Source organism: Protobothrops mucrosquamatus, unplaced genomic scaffold (assembly GCF_001527695.2).
Source record: "Protobothrops mucrosquamatus isolate PMUCROS unplaced genomic scaffold, P.Mucros_1.0 scaffold1758, whole genome shotgun sequence".
NCBI lineage: Eukaryota > Metazoa > Chordata > Lepidosauria > Squamata > Viperidae > Protobothrops > Protobothrops mucrosquamatus.
The window spans coordinates 83475-100606 of record NW_015387898.1 but is presented as its reverse complement, the minus strand read 5'-3'; the positions used below and the strand labels follow the sequence as shown (position 1 = coordinate 100606).

At 45.0% G+C, this 17132-nt stretch overlaps 1 protein-coding gene across 1 annotated transcript in view; it reads right to left on the bottom strand.

Annotated features, from left to right (window-relative positions):
* Window positions 1–4762: 4762 nt before the first annotated feature.
* The window catches only part of LOC107293883, a 95749-nt gene continuing 83379 nt past the window's right edge, over window positions 4763–17132 (bottom strand). The window contains exons 14-15 of the mRNA XM_029285483.1: window positions 8372–9776; window positions 4763–4916 (exon numbers count right to left, since the gene is read on the bottom strand). Coding sequence (XP_029141316.1) covers window positions 4763–4916; window positions 8372–9776 — 1559 coding nt within the window. The remainder of the gene's footprint in view (window positions 4917–8371; window positions 9777–17132) is intronic.

Sequence of the window (17132 nt, the reverse complement as noted above, 5' to 3'; positions counted from 1 at the left end):
TTTGATTGCTTGGGGTTTTATGGACATTGTTCTGGAAGACATGTTGCTTTCTTGGCAACAATATGGGACTGATCTGCCACTGGTGTCTTCTGGGATTTTACGTTCTTTTTCTTCCATGTTTAGCTGACAAGCACGGTATTTCCTATTGGAGCCCCATCAGGGTATTAACCAGGTTCAACTGTGCTTAAGCCAGCACTTTAAAAAAAAAAAAAAAGGTATTGAGACCTTTTTGGGAGGTTCAGTTATAGAGGCAGTCCTGGCTTATCATTTCTTCACTGAGCCTTCAAAATTATTACAGGACCGTAAAAGCACACATAAACCTCTTCCACATATTTGTGGCGATCGTGGCACTTATTCCGTGATGGCACTTCCTGTGGTTCTGAAGGTGCAGGAAAAGGAGTTGCACCAATTCGGGGGTGGCCAACAGATACACATTTATGATCCCATTTGTGACCTTCCCAGCCAGCTTCTGACAAGGGGATGCCGGCAAGAAGTTGCCAGTCACATGAGATTGCCTCTAAAACAACCCACAGCGATTAGCTTAACAATGGCAGAGGAACAGATATAAGTTGGCCCTGTCATGTGACATCATGCTTAATGATCAGGCTTCTTAGTGACACAGATGCCAGTCCCAATTGTGGTCAGTAAGTGAGGACTACTTGAATGTGGATGTCGCCAGAGGGGTTGTGGACAATATTTTTTGCCCTTACTTGGAGCTGGGGACTTGCATGGGCAAAACTGGTGCTTCAAATCTTGCAGAGGCTTTAGGCATCATTTCATCAGTTAAAGCCCCCACATCTCTAAAATTAGATCAGAACGTTTGACTGTAACCATTTTGGGATGATTTGCAGGCTGAAAACACATGGATTTTCAACATATATACATTTGTAGGTGTGTGTAGTGGTATTTCTCTCTGCATATATCTGCATCTATATAATCTTATCCCCAAAAGCTCCATCTATACCAGCGGTTCTCAACCTATGGGTCGCGACCCCATTTGGGGTCGATCGACCATTTCACGGGGGTCGCCAAGCAAGGCTGTCTGCCATTTTTTCCCCCCTTTTCTGGCAGGTGCCTTACCTTGAGCTGGGCCAGCTGATGGTCGGCCTGCTCCGTCTCTGCCGCTTGCCAGCTACGCCTCGGCTGGCGCAGGGGGCGGAACCACGCATGCGCGGCGCTCCCGGGCAGGGAAAGTCCTCGACTTACAACCGGTTGGGTAGTCCTCGACTTACGACCGGTTTAGTCCTCGACTTACAACCGGTTGGGGGTCGCGGCATTAAAAAGGTTGAGAACCACTGATCTATACGGTGGATATAAAAAGTCTACACACCCCTTGGAAAATGCCAGGTTTTTGAGATGTAGCAAAAAAAAAAATACATCAAGATAAATCAACTAGGAATTCCCCCCCCCCTTTCCTATAATGTATAAATTATACAATTCAATTGAAATACAAACTGAAATCTTTTATGGGGAGGAAATTACAATAAAAAACAATTAACATGGTTTCATAAATATGTGCAGCCTTTCTTGTAGTACTTTTTGATTTTATCACAGCATGCAGAGCAGGATGTCAACGCTGCAAATACTGTATATTCTTGCTTTGACAATATGCAGAGCTGTCTGGCATTTTTATAGTTAAACCAGGCAGAAGGGGAAAAGAAACCGGATGTAAATCACATCTTCCAAGTTGATTGGAAGATGTGAACCATGACCCCAAAAAAAGGTGGGAGGGAAATGTTTAGAATTACATGCATAGCGGAAAAGGAACCAGTCCTAAGCATTCCCCCATGCTGTGCTGATGTGGCTTTAACATCAATAAATGCTTTTAGGAGAAAACATGCCTGAAAGTCTTTTTAAGTGTTTCGTTACTCAGACACATGACACAGGAATCTTCGGACCAGCTTCCTACAAACTGGTTTCCTCCAAGTGTTTTTCTTCAAGCCACTTGGAAATAATATGGCTGAAAGGTGGGAAGGCTGCTCTGAGCAATTCTGCCCCCTAGCAAGATTTAAACTCACCAATAAAGAAGACAGGAAGACCATATCTACCTCCCAACTAGATGTGGTTCAAGAGGCAATCCCAATGGGTGCTTCCAGGTTTGTCCCATGTTTCATTGTTCTATTAATAGGACGAAGCTGGCAATCGTTTAGGCAAAAAAGATGGGCATGATAAAGGACCAAAATGGCAGGGACCTAACAGAGGCAGAAGAGATTAAGAAGAGGTAGCAGAACTACACAGAAGACCTATACAAGAACGAGCTTAACATCCCAGATAACCACGATGGAGTGGTCACTGACCTCGAGCCAGACATCCTAGAATGTAAAGTGAAATGGGCCTTAGGAAATCTGAGCAACAACAAAGCTAGTGGAGGCGACAGTATTCCAGCTGAGCTATTCAAAATCTTAAAAGACGATGCAGTAAAAGTGCTACATTCAATTTGCCAGAAAATTTGGAAAACTCAACAGTGGCCACAGGATTGGAAAAGGTCAGTTTACATTCCAATTCCAAAGAAAGGCAATGCCAAAGAATGTTCAAACTATCGCACCATTGCACTCATTTCACAGGCTAGTAAAGTTATGCTTAAAATCCTACAAGCTAGACTCCAGCAGTATGTGGATCGAGAACTACCAGAAGTACAGGCAGGATTTCGAAGAGGCAGAGGAACTAGAGATCAAATTGCCAACATACGCTGGATCATGGAGAAAGCTAGGGAGTTCCAGAAAAACATCTACTTCTACTTCATTGACTGTGCTAAAGCCTTTGATTGTGTGGATCACAACAAATTGTGGCAAGTTCTTAAAGAGATGGAAGTACCAGACCATCTTATTTGTCTCCTAAGAAACCTATACGTGAGTCAAGAAGCAACAGTGAGAACTGGACACGGAACCACTGATTGGTTCAAAATTGGGAAAGGAGTCCGGCAAGGCTGTATTCTGTCACCCTGCCTATTTAACTTATATGCAGAGCACATCATGAGAAAGGCAATCAAAAGTTGGAATTAAGATTGCTGGGAGAAATATCAACAACCTAAGATATGCAGATGATATCACTCTAATGGCAGAAAGTGAAGAGGAACTAAAGAGCGTCTTGATGCGGGTGAAGAAGGAGAGTGCAAAAGTTGGCTTGAAACTCAACATCAAGAAAACCAAGATCATGGTATCCGGCCCTCTCAATTCCTGGCAAATAGATGGAGAAGAAATGGTGGTAGTGACAGATTTTATTTTCCTGGGCTCCAAGATCACCTCAGATGGGGACTGCAGCCAAGAAATTAAAAGACGCTTGCTCCTGGGGAGGAAAGCTATGGCAAATCTAGACAGCATACTAAAAAGCAGAGACATCACCCTGCCAACAAAAGTGCGTATAGTCAAGGCCATGGTTTTCCCAGTTGCAATGTATGGATGTGAAAGTTGGACCATAAGAAAGGCTGAGCGAAAAAGAATTGAGGCCTTTGAACTACGGTGCTGGAGAAGACTCCTGCGAGTCCCCTGGACTGCAAGGCGGTTCAAACCGGTCAGTCCTAGAAGAGATCAACCCCGACTGCTCTTTAGAAGGCCAGATCCTGAAGTTCAAACTTAAATACTTTGGCCACCTAATGAGAAGGAAGGACTCACTGGAGCAGGGCCTAATGCTGGGAAAGATTGAGGGCAATAGAAGAACGGGATGACAGAGAATGAGGTGGCTGGATGGAGTCACTGAAGCAGTAGGCGTGAACTTAAATGGACTCCAGAAGATGGTAGAGGACAGGAAGACCTGGAGGAACGTTGTCCATGGGGTCGCGATGGGTCAGACACGACTTCACAATTAACAAAAATATATTAAATGTGAAGGCTCTGCATTTTACTATTTGCATTGTATGGGGTTTATTGGTTTCTATTAAGGTTTAATTGCTGAAAACTGAGTGGAGTCACCACGAGTTGGGCTGCCACATACATTTTCTTAATAAAAATGCATAAAAATGTATTTTATATCCCTCTTTATTATACATAAAAATAACTGAAGGCGACAAACATACCTAATATAGACTCAAGCTCCTTTCTTGTGGCCCAGCAGACCAATTGCCCTCAATTCCGTGAAAGGGAAGGACTGCACTGGGCCAGAGACAGGAAGCTCAGATCAGAGAAAGGAAAGAGAAAGAACAAAGGAAGTGAAAGGAAGTTCAGATCAGAGGCCTGCAGGCTAAAACATATGGCGAAATGGGCATCACTAGTCTAGTGAAGAGGAGGACCAGGAGTCTTCCAGTATTTGAGGGACTGTCAGAGAGGAGCGGGACAACCTATTTTCCAAAGCACCCGAAGACAAGGAACAATGGATGGAAACTGATCAAGGAGAGATTCAGCTTAGAAATAAGGAGAAACTTTCTGACAGTGAGGACAATCGGGAAACTGAACAGCTTGCCTTCAGAAGTTGTGGGTGCTTCATCACCGCAGGCTTTCTAGAAGAGACCGGACAGCCCCTTGTCAGAAATGGTGCAGGGTCTCCTGTTTGAGCAGGGGGTGGGAGTAGATGACACACAAGGTCCCTTTCAACTCTGTAATTTAATTCCCTTCTTTTTCTCCCTCATTTTTGATACTAAGACATGTCTCACTAAAAAGAATCATGGAAGAAAGTAAATGGTTAATTGGTCAGCTGGGCTTCCAGAGAAAAGAAACAAAATACTAGATTCCTCTACACATATCAAATTTTGCCTTGTGTGGAATTTGTTGGGTGTGATAAGGGAGGAATTTTGTGTGAAAAACTATCTGCAATCTAGGTGTTTGAATGGCTACTCCCCTATGTGTAATCTTACATGATTTAAAAGACTAGAACTAGTGCTGAAATCTGTCCCACAAACCGGACATTCACACGGTTTCTCTCCTGTGTGACTCCTCCACTGTATCACCAAACTGGAATTCCGACTGAAACTTTTCCCACATTTGACACCCTACTATGGATAATAATAATAATAATAATAATAATAATAATAATAATAATAATAATAATAATAATGATGGAAGGGACCTTGGAGGTTTGTCCAACCCCCTGCTCAGGCAGGAAACCCTATACCATTTCAGACAAATGGTTGTCCAGTCTCTTCTTAAAAACTTCCAGTCTTAGAGCATTCACAACTTCTGGAGGCACATTGTTCCACTGTTTAATTGTTCCGTCAGGAAATTTCTCCTTAGTTCTAGGTTGCTTCTCTCCTTGATTACTTTCCATCCGTTGCTTCTTGTCTTACCTTCAGGTGCTTTGGAGATTAGCTTGACTCCCTCTTCTGTATGGCAACCCTGGATCTATTGGAACACTGCTATCATGTCCCCCCCCCCCCCTTGTACTTCTCTTCATTAAGCTAGACATACCCAATTCCAGCAACTGTTCTTTACATGTTTTAGCTTCTAGTACCCTAATCCAGAGGTCCCCAACCTTTTGGGCACTAGGGACCGTTTCCAGGGAGAGATGATTTTTCATGGGTCGGAGGAGGCGTAGTTTCATGTGCTGCCTGCATCCTGCAGATGGGCCTTTGCTTGTTTGCACAGCATGGATTCAGGCATGCCGTGACCTGGTGCCGGTCCACGGACCGGGGGTAAGGGACCCCTGCCTTAATCATACTTGTTGCTCTTCTCTGTACTCTTTCTAGAGTCTCAGCATCTTTTTTTACATTGTGGTGACCAAAACTGGATGCATTATTCCAAGTGTGGCCTTATCAAGGCATTGTAAAGTGGTATTAACACTTCATGTGATCTTGATTCTATCCCTCTGTTAATGCAGCCTAGCACTGTGTTGGCTTTTGTGGCAGCTGCAGCACACTGCTGACTCATAATTACGTGATTGTCCACTTGAGTTACTAATCCGTCAGTTATTAATATTGAGCAAGCTACCACCTATCCCAGGGGTCGGCAACCTTAAACACTCAAAGAGCCACTTGGACCCGTTTCCCACAGAAAACACTGGGAGCCACAAAACCCTTTTGACATCTAAAATGAAGATAACACTCTATATATTGTTTTTTACCTGTATGCTATGTATAAAAAAACTAGTGTGTTGCATTTATGAAATCAATGAACTACTCTCTCCCTACCCCCTTCCTCCCCCTCCCACCAGCCTCTGGTGCAGTTCACATGCTCTCTGCCAAATGACACTGCCAAATGAATAGCCCCCACTCGCCGTAGCCTGTTCGCTTCTCCCTCGCGCTCCTCATTGCACACCCCTTTCGCTAGAACCCTCCCATGTAAATTTGGATGAGGCTTCTCAAAGAGGAGGGAGCGATCGCGCCCGAGTAACTGATTGAAGGAGCGGTCCAGGTGGGAAAGGGGGTGGCCGGAATTGAGCCCAGAGTGCCTTTACCATGCATCACCATTATCGAGTGAGAAGGCACCTGCGCAGCTGCTTCTGGCCGCCTTCCTCGCGCTCCAGGGCATGAATGAGGCGGGCGCCTCGTGCTGGCACGATGGTCCTCAATGGCCGTAGGGAGAGCAGCCAGCCTCAGACACTCCCCAGCCTGGCTCCCACCCTTGTTTTATGTCCGATGCCTTCCCTGTTGGGTTCCCGCTGCTGCCCTCCAGCCCAACCTTCCCTCTGCTCCTTTCCCTACCTACCTGCTGCTTCTGAGGGGCTATCAAAACTGCTACCCTGCTTCGGTCTCTGCCCCGGGGTGGCCCCCTCCCCTCCCTGTCCCCGAAGACTCCTGCCTGGGGCAGGCGGCAACCGAGGGGACTGGGACCCTGGACAGAAACCACCCGCTTCATAACGGCTTCTCTGCTAGTGCGTGGCCAAAGCCCAGTCCGGTGGCCAAAAGGAAGCAGCATCTCTGGGCGAAGAGCCACAGCTCCGGCTCTCCCTCCTCTCCCTCTCCCACTGCCCGCCAGCAGCACTTGCCCTGGGCCCAGCTGCACCTCCAGGCGGCCTGCTGCCCTGGCTGACTCCCACTGATCTGGCACGCTCTTTTTCACCAGCGGGCCCTACTTCTTGCTTTCATCTGCTTGCCCGGGCAGCCCGTTGGAGGGCGCCTTCCAGGACAGTGGTGACGGCAAGAGCGAGAAGGTGGGAGGGGAGCTCTCGAGTGGCGTGGAGGACAGCTCACTCAGGTTCACACTCTGTGGCTCCCGCCAGTCTGACAAGGGGGGAAGGATCCCTGGGTAGCCAGGCTCTCCCATGGGGGAGTCGAGGGAACCCCCTCCGTCTGGTGATCGTGCAAAGCCCTAAGGTAGGCTTTCTGCCGCTGGGTTGTGCGCTTTGTGGTGTGAACGCCAGAGCCGCCTTGCCCGCTGGCTGGCAGATCACGAGGCCTCTTGGAGCTCAATGGGCTGACAGTCATTTCGGGCAAGGCAGTTCTGGTGTTCACACAAGGTGCGCAACCCAGCGGCAGAAAGCGGGCTGCAGCCGAGGCTGGAAGGCCACGGGGAGCAATCCAGTGCCCCGGCCCAGTTGAGCCCCGGCGAGCAGACGAAAGCCAAGAAGGGCCCGCCAGCCAAGAAGGGTGCGTCAGGTCAGTGGGAGACGAACAGGGCAGCAGACCACCCAGAGGTGCAGCCGGGCCCAGGGCAAGCGGTGACCCAAAGACCTTCTTTCCAGCAGTCCTCCATCTCTTCCTCCGCCACCCGCCACGTGCACTCCCAAGAAGAAAAGAAGTTTGTGGGAAGTCCCACAAACAAAAGAAATTCAATCAATCAATTCCAACTTCGCGAGATCTATTTTTTTTTTGTAAGAAGTTGGAATTGATTGATTGAACTCCCACTTTTTGGGGGGGGGACTGCAAATGGTAGAGGACTGGGAGCCGCAGCAGAAGGCTGAAAGAGCCGCATTTGGTTTTTCTTGCCTAAATATAGAGCCTTACTTTTTTCACCATTGAATTTCATTTTGTTAGCTAGCCCCCAATCTTCAATTCTGTCAAGATCCCTCTGTATCTTAAGCCTATCTTCTGGAGTGTTGGCGATTCCTGCAAGCTTGGTGTCGTCTGCAAATTTGACGAGTCCCCATCTATCCTCCCATCCAAATCATTGTTGAAGATGTTGAAGAGCACTGAGCCCAGAACAGAGCCCTGGGGCACCCCAATAGGCTCCTCCCACAATATAGATGCGGTTCCATTGAGGACCTCACGCCGAGTACGTCCGGTTAGCCAGCGTCGAATCCAGCTGCTGGTGATGCTGTCTAACCCACATTTTTCCATCTTATCCAAGTAGGTTGTGGTCTACTTTATCAAATGCCTTACTGAAGTCCAAGTTAAAAAAAAAAATCTCCTGTGTGAATCCTCTGGTGTTCCACCACGTAGGAATTCTAACTGAAATTTTTCCCACAATCTGGACACTCATACAGTCTCTCTCCTCTTTTAGTCTTCTAGTCCTTCACCAGTTCAGATTTGCAACTGAAACTTTCCTGACATTCTGGACACTCTGGGCACTCATACGGTTTCTCTCCTGTGTGAGTCCTTTGATGTTTAACCAGGTCAGATTTCCCAGAGAAACCCTTCCCACAATCAGGGCACTCATACGGTTTCTCTCCCGTGTGAGCCCTCTGGTGTATCACGAGGTAGGAACTCTGACTGAAACATTTCCCACACTCTGGGCACTCATACGGTTTCTCTCCTGTGTGAGTCCTTTGATGTTTAACCAGGTCAGATTTCCCAGAGAAACCTTTCCCACACTCTGGGCACTCGTACGGTTTCTCTCCTGTGTGAGTCCTCTGGTGTTTCACCATGTTGGAATTCTGTCTGAAACATTTCCCACATTCTGGGCACTCATATGGTTTCTCTCCTGTGTGAGTCCTCTGGTGTATCACCAGGTGAGAACTCTGACTGAAACATTTCCCACACTCTGGGCACTTATATGGTTTCTCTCTTGTGTGAGTCCTTTGATGATCAACCAGGTAAGATTTCAAAGAGAAACTTTTCCCACACTCTGGGCACTCATACGGTTTCTCTCCTGTGTGAGTCCTTTGATGATCAACCAGGTAAGATTTTGAAGAGAAATCTTTCCCACACTCTGGGCACTCATACGGTTTTTCTCCTGTATGAGTCCTCTGGTGTATCACCATGTTGGAATTCTGTCGGAAACATTTCCCACACTCTGGGCACTCATACGGTTTCTCTCCTGTGTGAGTCCTTTGATGTTTAACTAGGTTATATTTCCGAGAGAAACCTTTCCCACACTCTGGGCACTCATACGGTTTCTCTCCTATGTGATTCCTCTGGTGAATCACCAAGTTGGAATTCCGATGGAAACTTTTCCCACAATCCAGACACTGATACTGTTCGTCCCCTGCGTGACTCCTCTGGTGTTTCACCATGTAGGAATACTGACTGAAACTTTTCCCACACCCTGGGCACTCATACGGTTTCTCTCCTGTGTGAGTCCTCTGGTGTATCACCATGTAGGAACTCTGACTGAAACCTTTCCCACACTGTGGGCACTCATACGGTTTCTCTCCTGTGTGAGTCCTTTGATGTTTAACCAGGTTATATTTCCGAGAGAAACCTTTCCCACACTCTGGGCACTCATACGGTTTCTCTCCCGTGTGATTCCTCTGGTGAATCACCAAGTTGGAATTCCGATGGAAACTTTTCCCACAATCCAGACACTGATACTGTTTGTCCCCTGTGTGAGTCCTCCGGTGTTTCACCATGTAGGAACTCTGACTGAAACATTTTCCACACTCTGGGCACTGATACGGTTTCTCTCCTGTGTGAGTCCTTTGATGATCAACCAGGTCAGATTTCCGAGAGAAACCTTTCCCACACTCTGGGCACTGATACGGTTTCTCTCCTGTATGAGTCCTCTGGTGTATCACTATATTAGTGGTGCATGCTAAATCTTTTGTCACATGGGGAGCACTGGTAGAGCTTCTCTCCGGTATGGGTCCTTCCATGAATTATGAGGAAGCCAGTGGGTGGATTGTCTCGTGCACAATTAGCTGTGATTTGCAACCTCTATTTTCCCACTTTAGGCAGTCTATGGTTTTTTTTCCCAATTCTTGGATTCTTGAAGAAGCCAAAAATGTTTCTAAGCTCTTACTTGGAGGTTCTTTGAGTCAAGCTTCTCATTCTCTGTTGTCCAGAGTGCTCTTCTTGGCATCCTCTTTGTCTGTAAGATTCACATTAATGCATTAGTTTCATTATTGTTTAACAAATGGCTGCAGGACATGTAAAAACAGGAAAAAAAACCCCCAACAAATCTATATATTACCCTGAAAACATCAAAATTCTAAGTTTAACCTCTAACATTTTTTATGATATATTTGGCACACAGAAGACTAGGAAAATTCAAGTTCAAATATTGATTCAATTATAAAATTCTCTTTTTGGCTTGGATGGATATACGTATTCTCACAGAAATAGACACCTATCAATTTATGTATTTCGATGTTCATATGCGTCCGTATATCAATCAGAATAGAGGTGGAAAGCACCTTGTAGGTCTTCCAGGGCAACCCCTGCTCAAGCTGGAGACCATGTACCATTTCAGACAACTGGCTGTCCAATCTTTTCTTTAAAACCTCCAGTGATGAAGCACTCATAACTTTTTTTTTCTTGGTTAGCTGTTTCTGTATCAACAAAACAATCATCAGTAAAACCCAAAATCACGGTATCATTTTCTTCCACCTCAAGGACAAAGTCCAGAAGCGGTTTCCAAGTAGAAACAAAAGTACTTACATTCTTTCTTTTATCAAAAAAGTAAACTGATTCATCTCTGCTAATTCCATCAGTTTTGCAGCCATTCGTCCATGGTAGCGTGGGAAGTCAGACCCCCCAGAGAAGGAAATATTAAAAGGGCAGAAAAATATATTTCCTCAAAAGGATTTTAAAAGCAGAAACCAACCCTGCCCCCAAGTCTCTCCGTCCCAAGCAGAAGCCAGCCCTGTACAAATACAGATGTAAACCATCAGGAAAGTTGGAGTTAGAAGCTTAGGAAGACAAAGACACCTAAAATCTGCATACTCCACCCGAACTCTAAGAGTCATTAGCCCCAGCACCAGGGAAGCAGGATATGATCTTGGGACATAATAGGATTAACCTACCACCATCAAGAATACCAGAAAGGCACATCCAGACTCAGGTCAGAATATGTGACACAGGACATACAAAGCCTCACTACAGGAACAGGAAGCAACTCCAAACAAAAGGCTTTCAGAGGGTATAAAAACCTACTCCTCACATGTCCTCAGCCCTTTTTTCTCTCCTCTTTCTTGCCAGAACCATTTTCTGTCTGGCTCTTAAATAAACTGCAACCTTCTTTCTAAAGTAGTCGCCGTGTTATTTATCCCTGGCTTGGATGAACCAGGATGAAGAGTTTTCCTTCAATAGTAGGATTCAAACACCCTTCCATTTTTGTTCATATTTCACTCTTGCTGCAGTCACCATACATAAAATCAAAGTTTCAAATTTTGTTCCCAAGTCTTTTTCCATTAGGCCCAGAAGGAAAGATTCTGGTTTAATATTTATATTTAAGAATTTTCTGCATTAAAATATGAGTCCTACTCAAAATATTTCTTTACTTTATCACATGTCCAAGCAAGCTGTTCCACTACTTGTTCTCACTGTTAGGAAATTTCTCCTTAATTCCAGGTTGCTTCTCTCCTTGATTAGTTTCCACCAATTGTTTCTTGTCCTGCTTTCTGGTGCTTTAGAACATAAACTGATCCCCTGCTCTTTGTGTCAGACCCTCAAATACTGGAATACTACTATCATGTCCCCCCCCCTCCAATCTTCCTTTTCTCTAGACTGCTCAAACCCAAATCCTGCAACCGTTGTTCATATGTTTTAGCCTCCAGGCCTTTACATTTTACTTTCTCCCCTTTCCCAGCGCAAAATTACAGGCAGAAGTTTTAAATTATACAGCATAAGTAGTAATAACATTTGGGGAGAGAAAGAAGCAGCCGACATGCTTCAGCCTAGTTGCTTCTCTGCTTTTACACCGTGGAGGAAACCAGGCAGCCCTACTTGCTCCCGGCTTCTCCTCCGACCTGCCCTCCACTCACCGTCCAGCTGATGCTTTAGCCCCGGGAAGAGCATCCATGCCACCCTCCATGCCTCCATTCTTCCATGGATGAGCCGGAAGAGGAAGTTACTCTCCTCTTCTACTCTCCTCGACATCCTTTCTAGCAATACTCGATGGCTTTAACTCCCTTCAGCTCCTCTGCGCCCCCTCTGGTTGGATGTCGGATCTCAGCCACCGCTGATGTTGCTATTAGATTGACGGTTCTCCTGGCCCTGTCATGTGACATCATGTTTAACCATCAGGCTTCTTAGTGACACAGATGCCAGTTCTAATTGTGGTCAGTAGGTGAGGATTACTTGAATGTGGATGTCACCAGAGGGGTTGTGGACAATATTTTTTGCCCTTACTTGGAACTGGGGACTTGCATGGGCAAAACTGGTGCTTCAAATCTTGCAGAGGCTTTAGGCATCATTTCATCAGTTAAAGCCCCCACATCTTAATACCACTTTACAATGCCTTGGTAAGGCCACCCTTGGAATACTGCATCCAGTTTTGGTCACCGCGATGTAAAAAAGATGTTGAGACTTTGGAAAGAGTACAGAGAAGAGCAACAAAGATGATTAGGGGACTGGAGGCTAAAGCATATAAGGAACAGCTGCTGGAATTGGGTATGTCTAGTTTAATGAAGAGAAGGACGAGGGGGGACATGATAGCAGTGTTCCAATATCTCAGGGGTTGCCATAAAGAAGAGGGAGTCAACTATTTTCCAAAGCGCCTGGAGGCAGGACAAGAAGCAACGGGTGGAAACTAATCAAGGAGAGAAGCAATCTAGAACTAAGGAGAAACTTCCTGACAGTGAGAACAATTAACCAGTGGAACAACCTGCCTCCAGAAGCGGTGAATGCTCCAACACTGGAAGTTTTTAAGAAGAAACTGGACAGCCATTTGTCCGAAATGGTATAGGGTTTCCTGCNTATTATTATTATTATTATTATTATTATTATTATTATTATTATTATTATTATCATCTCAAAAATTAGATCAGAAAGTTTAACTGTAACCATTTTGGGACTATTTGCAGGCTGAAAACACGTGGATTTTCGACATATATACATTTGTAACTGTTCCTAGTTGTATTTCTCTCTGCATATATCTGCATCTATATAATCTTATCCCCCAAACCTCCAGCTATATGGTGAATATAAAAAGTCTACACACCCCTTGTAAAATGCCAGGTTTTTGAGATGTAACAAAAAAAATAATAATAGACCAAGATAAATCAACTAGGAATTTCCCCCACCTTTCCTATAATGTATAAACTGTAGAATTCAGTTGAAATGCAAACTGAAATCTTTTATGGGGAGGAAATGACAATAAAAAACAATTAACATGGTTTCATAAAGATGTGCAGCCTTTCTTGTAGTACTTTTTGATTTTATCACAGCATGCAGAGCAGGAATCTTCGGACCAGCTTCCTGCAAACTGGTTGCCTCCAAGTGTTTTTCTTCAAGCCGCTTGGGAATAATATAGCTGAAAGGTGGGAAGGCTGCTCTGAGCAACTCTGCCCCCTAGCAAGATTTAAACTCCCCAATAACACAGACAGGAAGATCATATTTACCTCCCAACTAGATGTGGTTCAGTGGGTGCTTCTGGGTTTCTCCTATGTTTCATTGTTCTATTTATAGGACGAAGCTGGCAACCGTTTAGACAAAAAAGAACTTCATGAATTTTTAGGGAGCGGCAGCGACTTTTTGTAATAGAATGCACAGAGCTGGAACGAAATGAAACCATAGAGTATTGGAATGCTAGAGAGGAGGACAGAGGAACTTCCTCTTCCGGCTCAGCCACGGGAGGAGGACGGCGTCGGCGGAGCCTCTTCCGCTGTCTGGAGGGTCGAAGCGGCTCCTGGGAGGTGAATGGAGGACGGGTCGGAGGAGAAGCCGGGAGCAAGTCGGGCTGTTTGGTTTCCTCCACGGTGTGGAAGCAGCGAAGGGACGAGGCTGAAAGATATCGGCTGCTGCTGCATAGGCTTTCTCTCCCCAAATGTTATTATCCTTATGCCGCATGATTTAAAACTGCTGCCTGTGATTTTCTGCTGGGAGATTTGGGACGTTTAAGAAATCTTTTTTTTTCATATTTCTTAACCGCCCAGTTCCCTCCGTTTACACGTAACACTTGATTCCTTGAGATTTTATTGACATGTATTTTCCAGGGAAGTGAGGAGTTTCTTGGGCAAAAGGGATGCTTTCTTTCAACGTTTCATAGGTTTTGGACACCATTTTATTAGTGTCTCCCCACCTTCCTAAAAAAAAATTACATACATAAGTTCATAGGTGTGTATTTCTGTGTGCGTATACATGTATAATCTGTATAATCCTTAGTATTTTCAGGTATATTTTATAATAACAATTTGCAATGCTAATAATTTGTGATTTATCCAAGCCAAAAAAGAAAAAGAATTTCATCTTTGGATGTAGGAGTGAATATTGGAACTTGGATCTTGCTAGTCTTCTGTGTGCCCAATGAATTATAATTAACGTTAGTGATTTATCTACCATGGTGATATGTTAGTTTTTTTCACAGTAACGTGGTTTTATTTTTTGCTGTTTTCACAGGTTCTGCAGCCATTCTTTAAACAAGAATGGAACTAGTCCATTAATAATAATCTTTTAGAAAAAGAGGATGCCAAGAGAAGGACTCTGGATAACAGACAATGAGAAGCAGCATTAAAATACAGAACAAACCATCAATCAAAATCTTTTCTAATTCTTCCAGAATGTGTTAAAACCCTTCTCTTTCCTCAGCAGAGGAGATACAAGGGTTGCAACTGTTGCAAGTGCGAAAAATGGTCACTTTTCTTCACTGCTGTTGTAGCTTCAAATGGTCGCTAAATGAAATGTTATAAGTCCAGGACTACCTGTACATAGTTGGGTGTCATAGGATGGGTGGCCTCCCCTAGCAGCTTCATGTAGATATTAAAAAGGTGCAGCAAAAGTCTTGAGCCCCGAGGAGCTGCAAATTGCAGGGGCCTAGGACACGGCCCCTCCTACCCACATTGACTGGAACTGGCCATGGAGATAGAAGCAGAAGCACCCTCATAAAATGCCTCCTGTTTCTAGTCCCCAAAGCCCGTCCAGAAGGATATCATGGTCGATGGTACTGAAACCTGATGAGAGGTCTAGGAGGGATAGAATGGTTGTACCCCATCCCAAGCCCTCCAAAAGTCCAGGAGAGTCGCAACCAATGCCGGTTTAGTGATGTGCCCCAGCCTGAAAGTGAAGTGAAGAGGGCCCAGGTGCCTTTCTCCAGACTGCCAGCCTTCATGTAGATCTGCAGCAATGTCTTGAACTCCCGTGCTAGGAAAACCTCTCCTGATTGTCTTCTGCATAGCAAACTGCTGCTGAGAAGGTATAAAGCCGGCCAGGATGCCAACTGTCCAGAAGGGGGGGAAAAGGACTCGTCCAGGCCTCTCCTGAGCTTGGAAAAGAAATATGGGTAGTTCTCGGGTTATGACAGCAATTGGCACCTAAATTTCCTTTGCTATGCAATGGGGTTATGAAAAGTGACATCGTATGGCCACATTCTATAGTGAGGGCAATCCTGGCGGTTCCAGAGGTCATTACAAGCCCAGGACCACGTGGGTCATTAACTGAGGCCCTCATGTGACTGTGCTGTGGGAAGAGATCTAGCTTTCCCCCCTAAGGACTGGGATAGGAAGAGGAACCTGCACATCCGAAGCTTAAACTGGTACCAGGTTTTTCTTTTTATGTATTTGGTTTTAATACTGTTTTCAAGTTAATTATTGATTTGAGAGCCGGCCAGAGTTTGCTGTTACTTGGATGGCTACATAAATATTTTAAATAAATCAGAGGGCGGAAAAATAAGCATGAAAAATGGCCCAGCTGAGGCTGCCCATCTGCAAGTTGCTTGTGGCACCGAAGTTCTTTGCATTTCTTTAATTATCAAATTTGAATGCCGCTAATCCTGAGGTCACGTCTCCAATTTAACTCCTTGCAAGGAGAAATATTACCAGTTTTGAGCAAAAATGGCGCCAGGCGTGAACGTACTTAGTAAGGCCGGGAGGGTTGGTTAACTTCTAATTTGAAAAAAAGCAGGAATCTCCTTTTTGAGACTCCCAGACCATCCAAATGCCATCAGCCTTGCTAGAAGGGCCCTGTATTTGAGGGCAGGTATATGTTAAATGTGGAGGCTTTCCATTTTATGGGGTTTATTGGTTTCTATTAATTGCTGAAAACCAAGTGGAATCACAACTTGGGCTACCATATACATTTTCTTAATAAATAAAAATGCATACAAATGTATTTTATATCCCTCTTTATTATATGTAAAAATAACTGAAGGCGACAAACATACCTAATATAGACTCAAGCTCCTTTCTTGTGGCCCAGCAGACCAATTGCCCTCAATTCCGTGAAAGGGAAGGACTGCACTGGGCCAGAGACAGGAAGCTCAGATCAGAGAAAGGAAAGAGAAAGAACAAAGAAAGTGAAAGGAAGTTCAGATCAGAGAAAGGAAAGAGAAAGAACAAAGGAAGCGAAAGGAAGTTCAGATCAGAGGCCTGCAGGCTAAAACATATGGCGAAATGGGCGTCACTAGTCTAGTGAAGAGGAGGACCAGGAATCTTCCAGTATTTGAGGGACTGTTACAGAGAGGAGCGGGACAACCTATTTTCCAAAGCACCCGAAGACCAGGAACAATGGATGGAAACTGATCAAGGAGAGATTCAGCTTAGAAATAAGGAGAAACTTTCTGACAGTGAGGACAATCGGGAAACTGAACAGCTTGCCTTCAGAAGTTGTGGGTGCTTCATCACTGGAGGCTTTCTAGAAGAGACTGGACAGCCCCTTGTCAGAAACGGTGCAGGGTCTCCTGCTTGAGCAGGGGGTGGGAGTAGATGACACACAAGATCCCTTTCAACTCTGTAATTTAATTCCCTTCTTTTTCTCCCTCATTTCTGATACTAAGACATGTCTCACTAAAAAGAATCATGGAAGAAAGTAAATGGTTAATTGCTCAGCTGGGCTTCCAGAGAAAAGAAACAAAATACTAGATTCCTCTACACGTATCAAATTTTGCCTTGTATCTGCAATTTAGGTGTTTGAATGGCTACTCCCCTATGTGTAACCTTACATGATTTAAAAGACTAGAACTAGTGCGGAAATCTTTCCCACAAACCAGACAGCCAGGTATCTCTCCTGTGTGAGT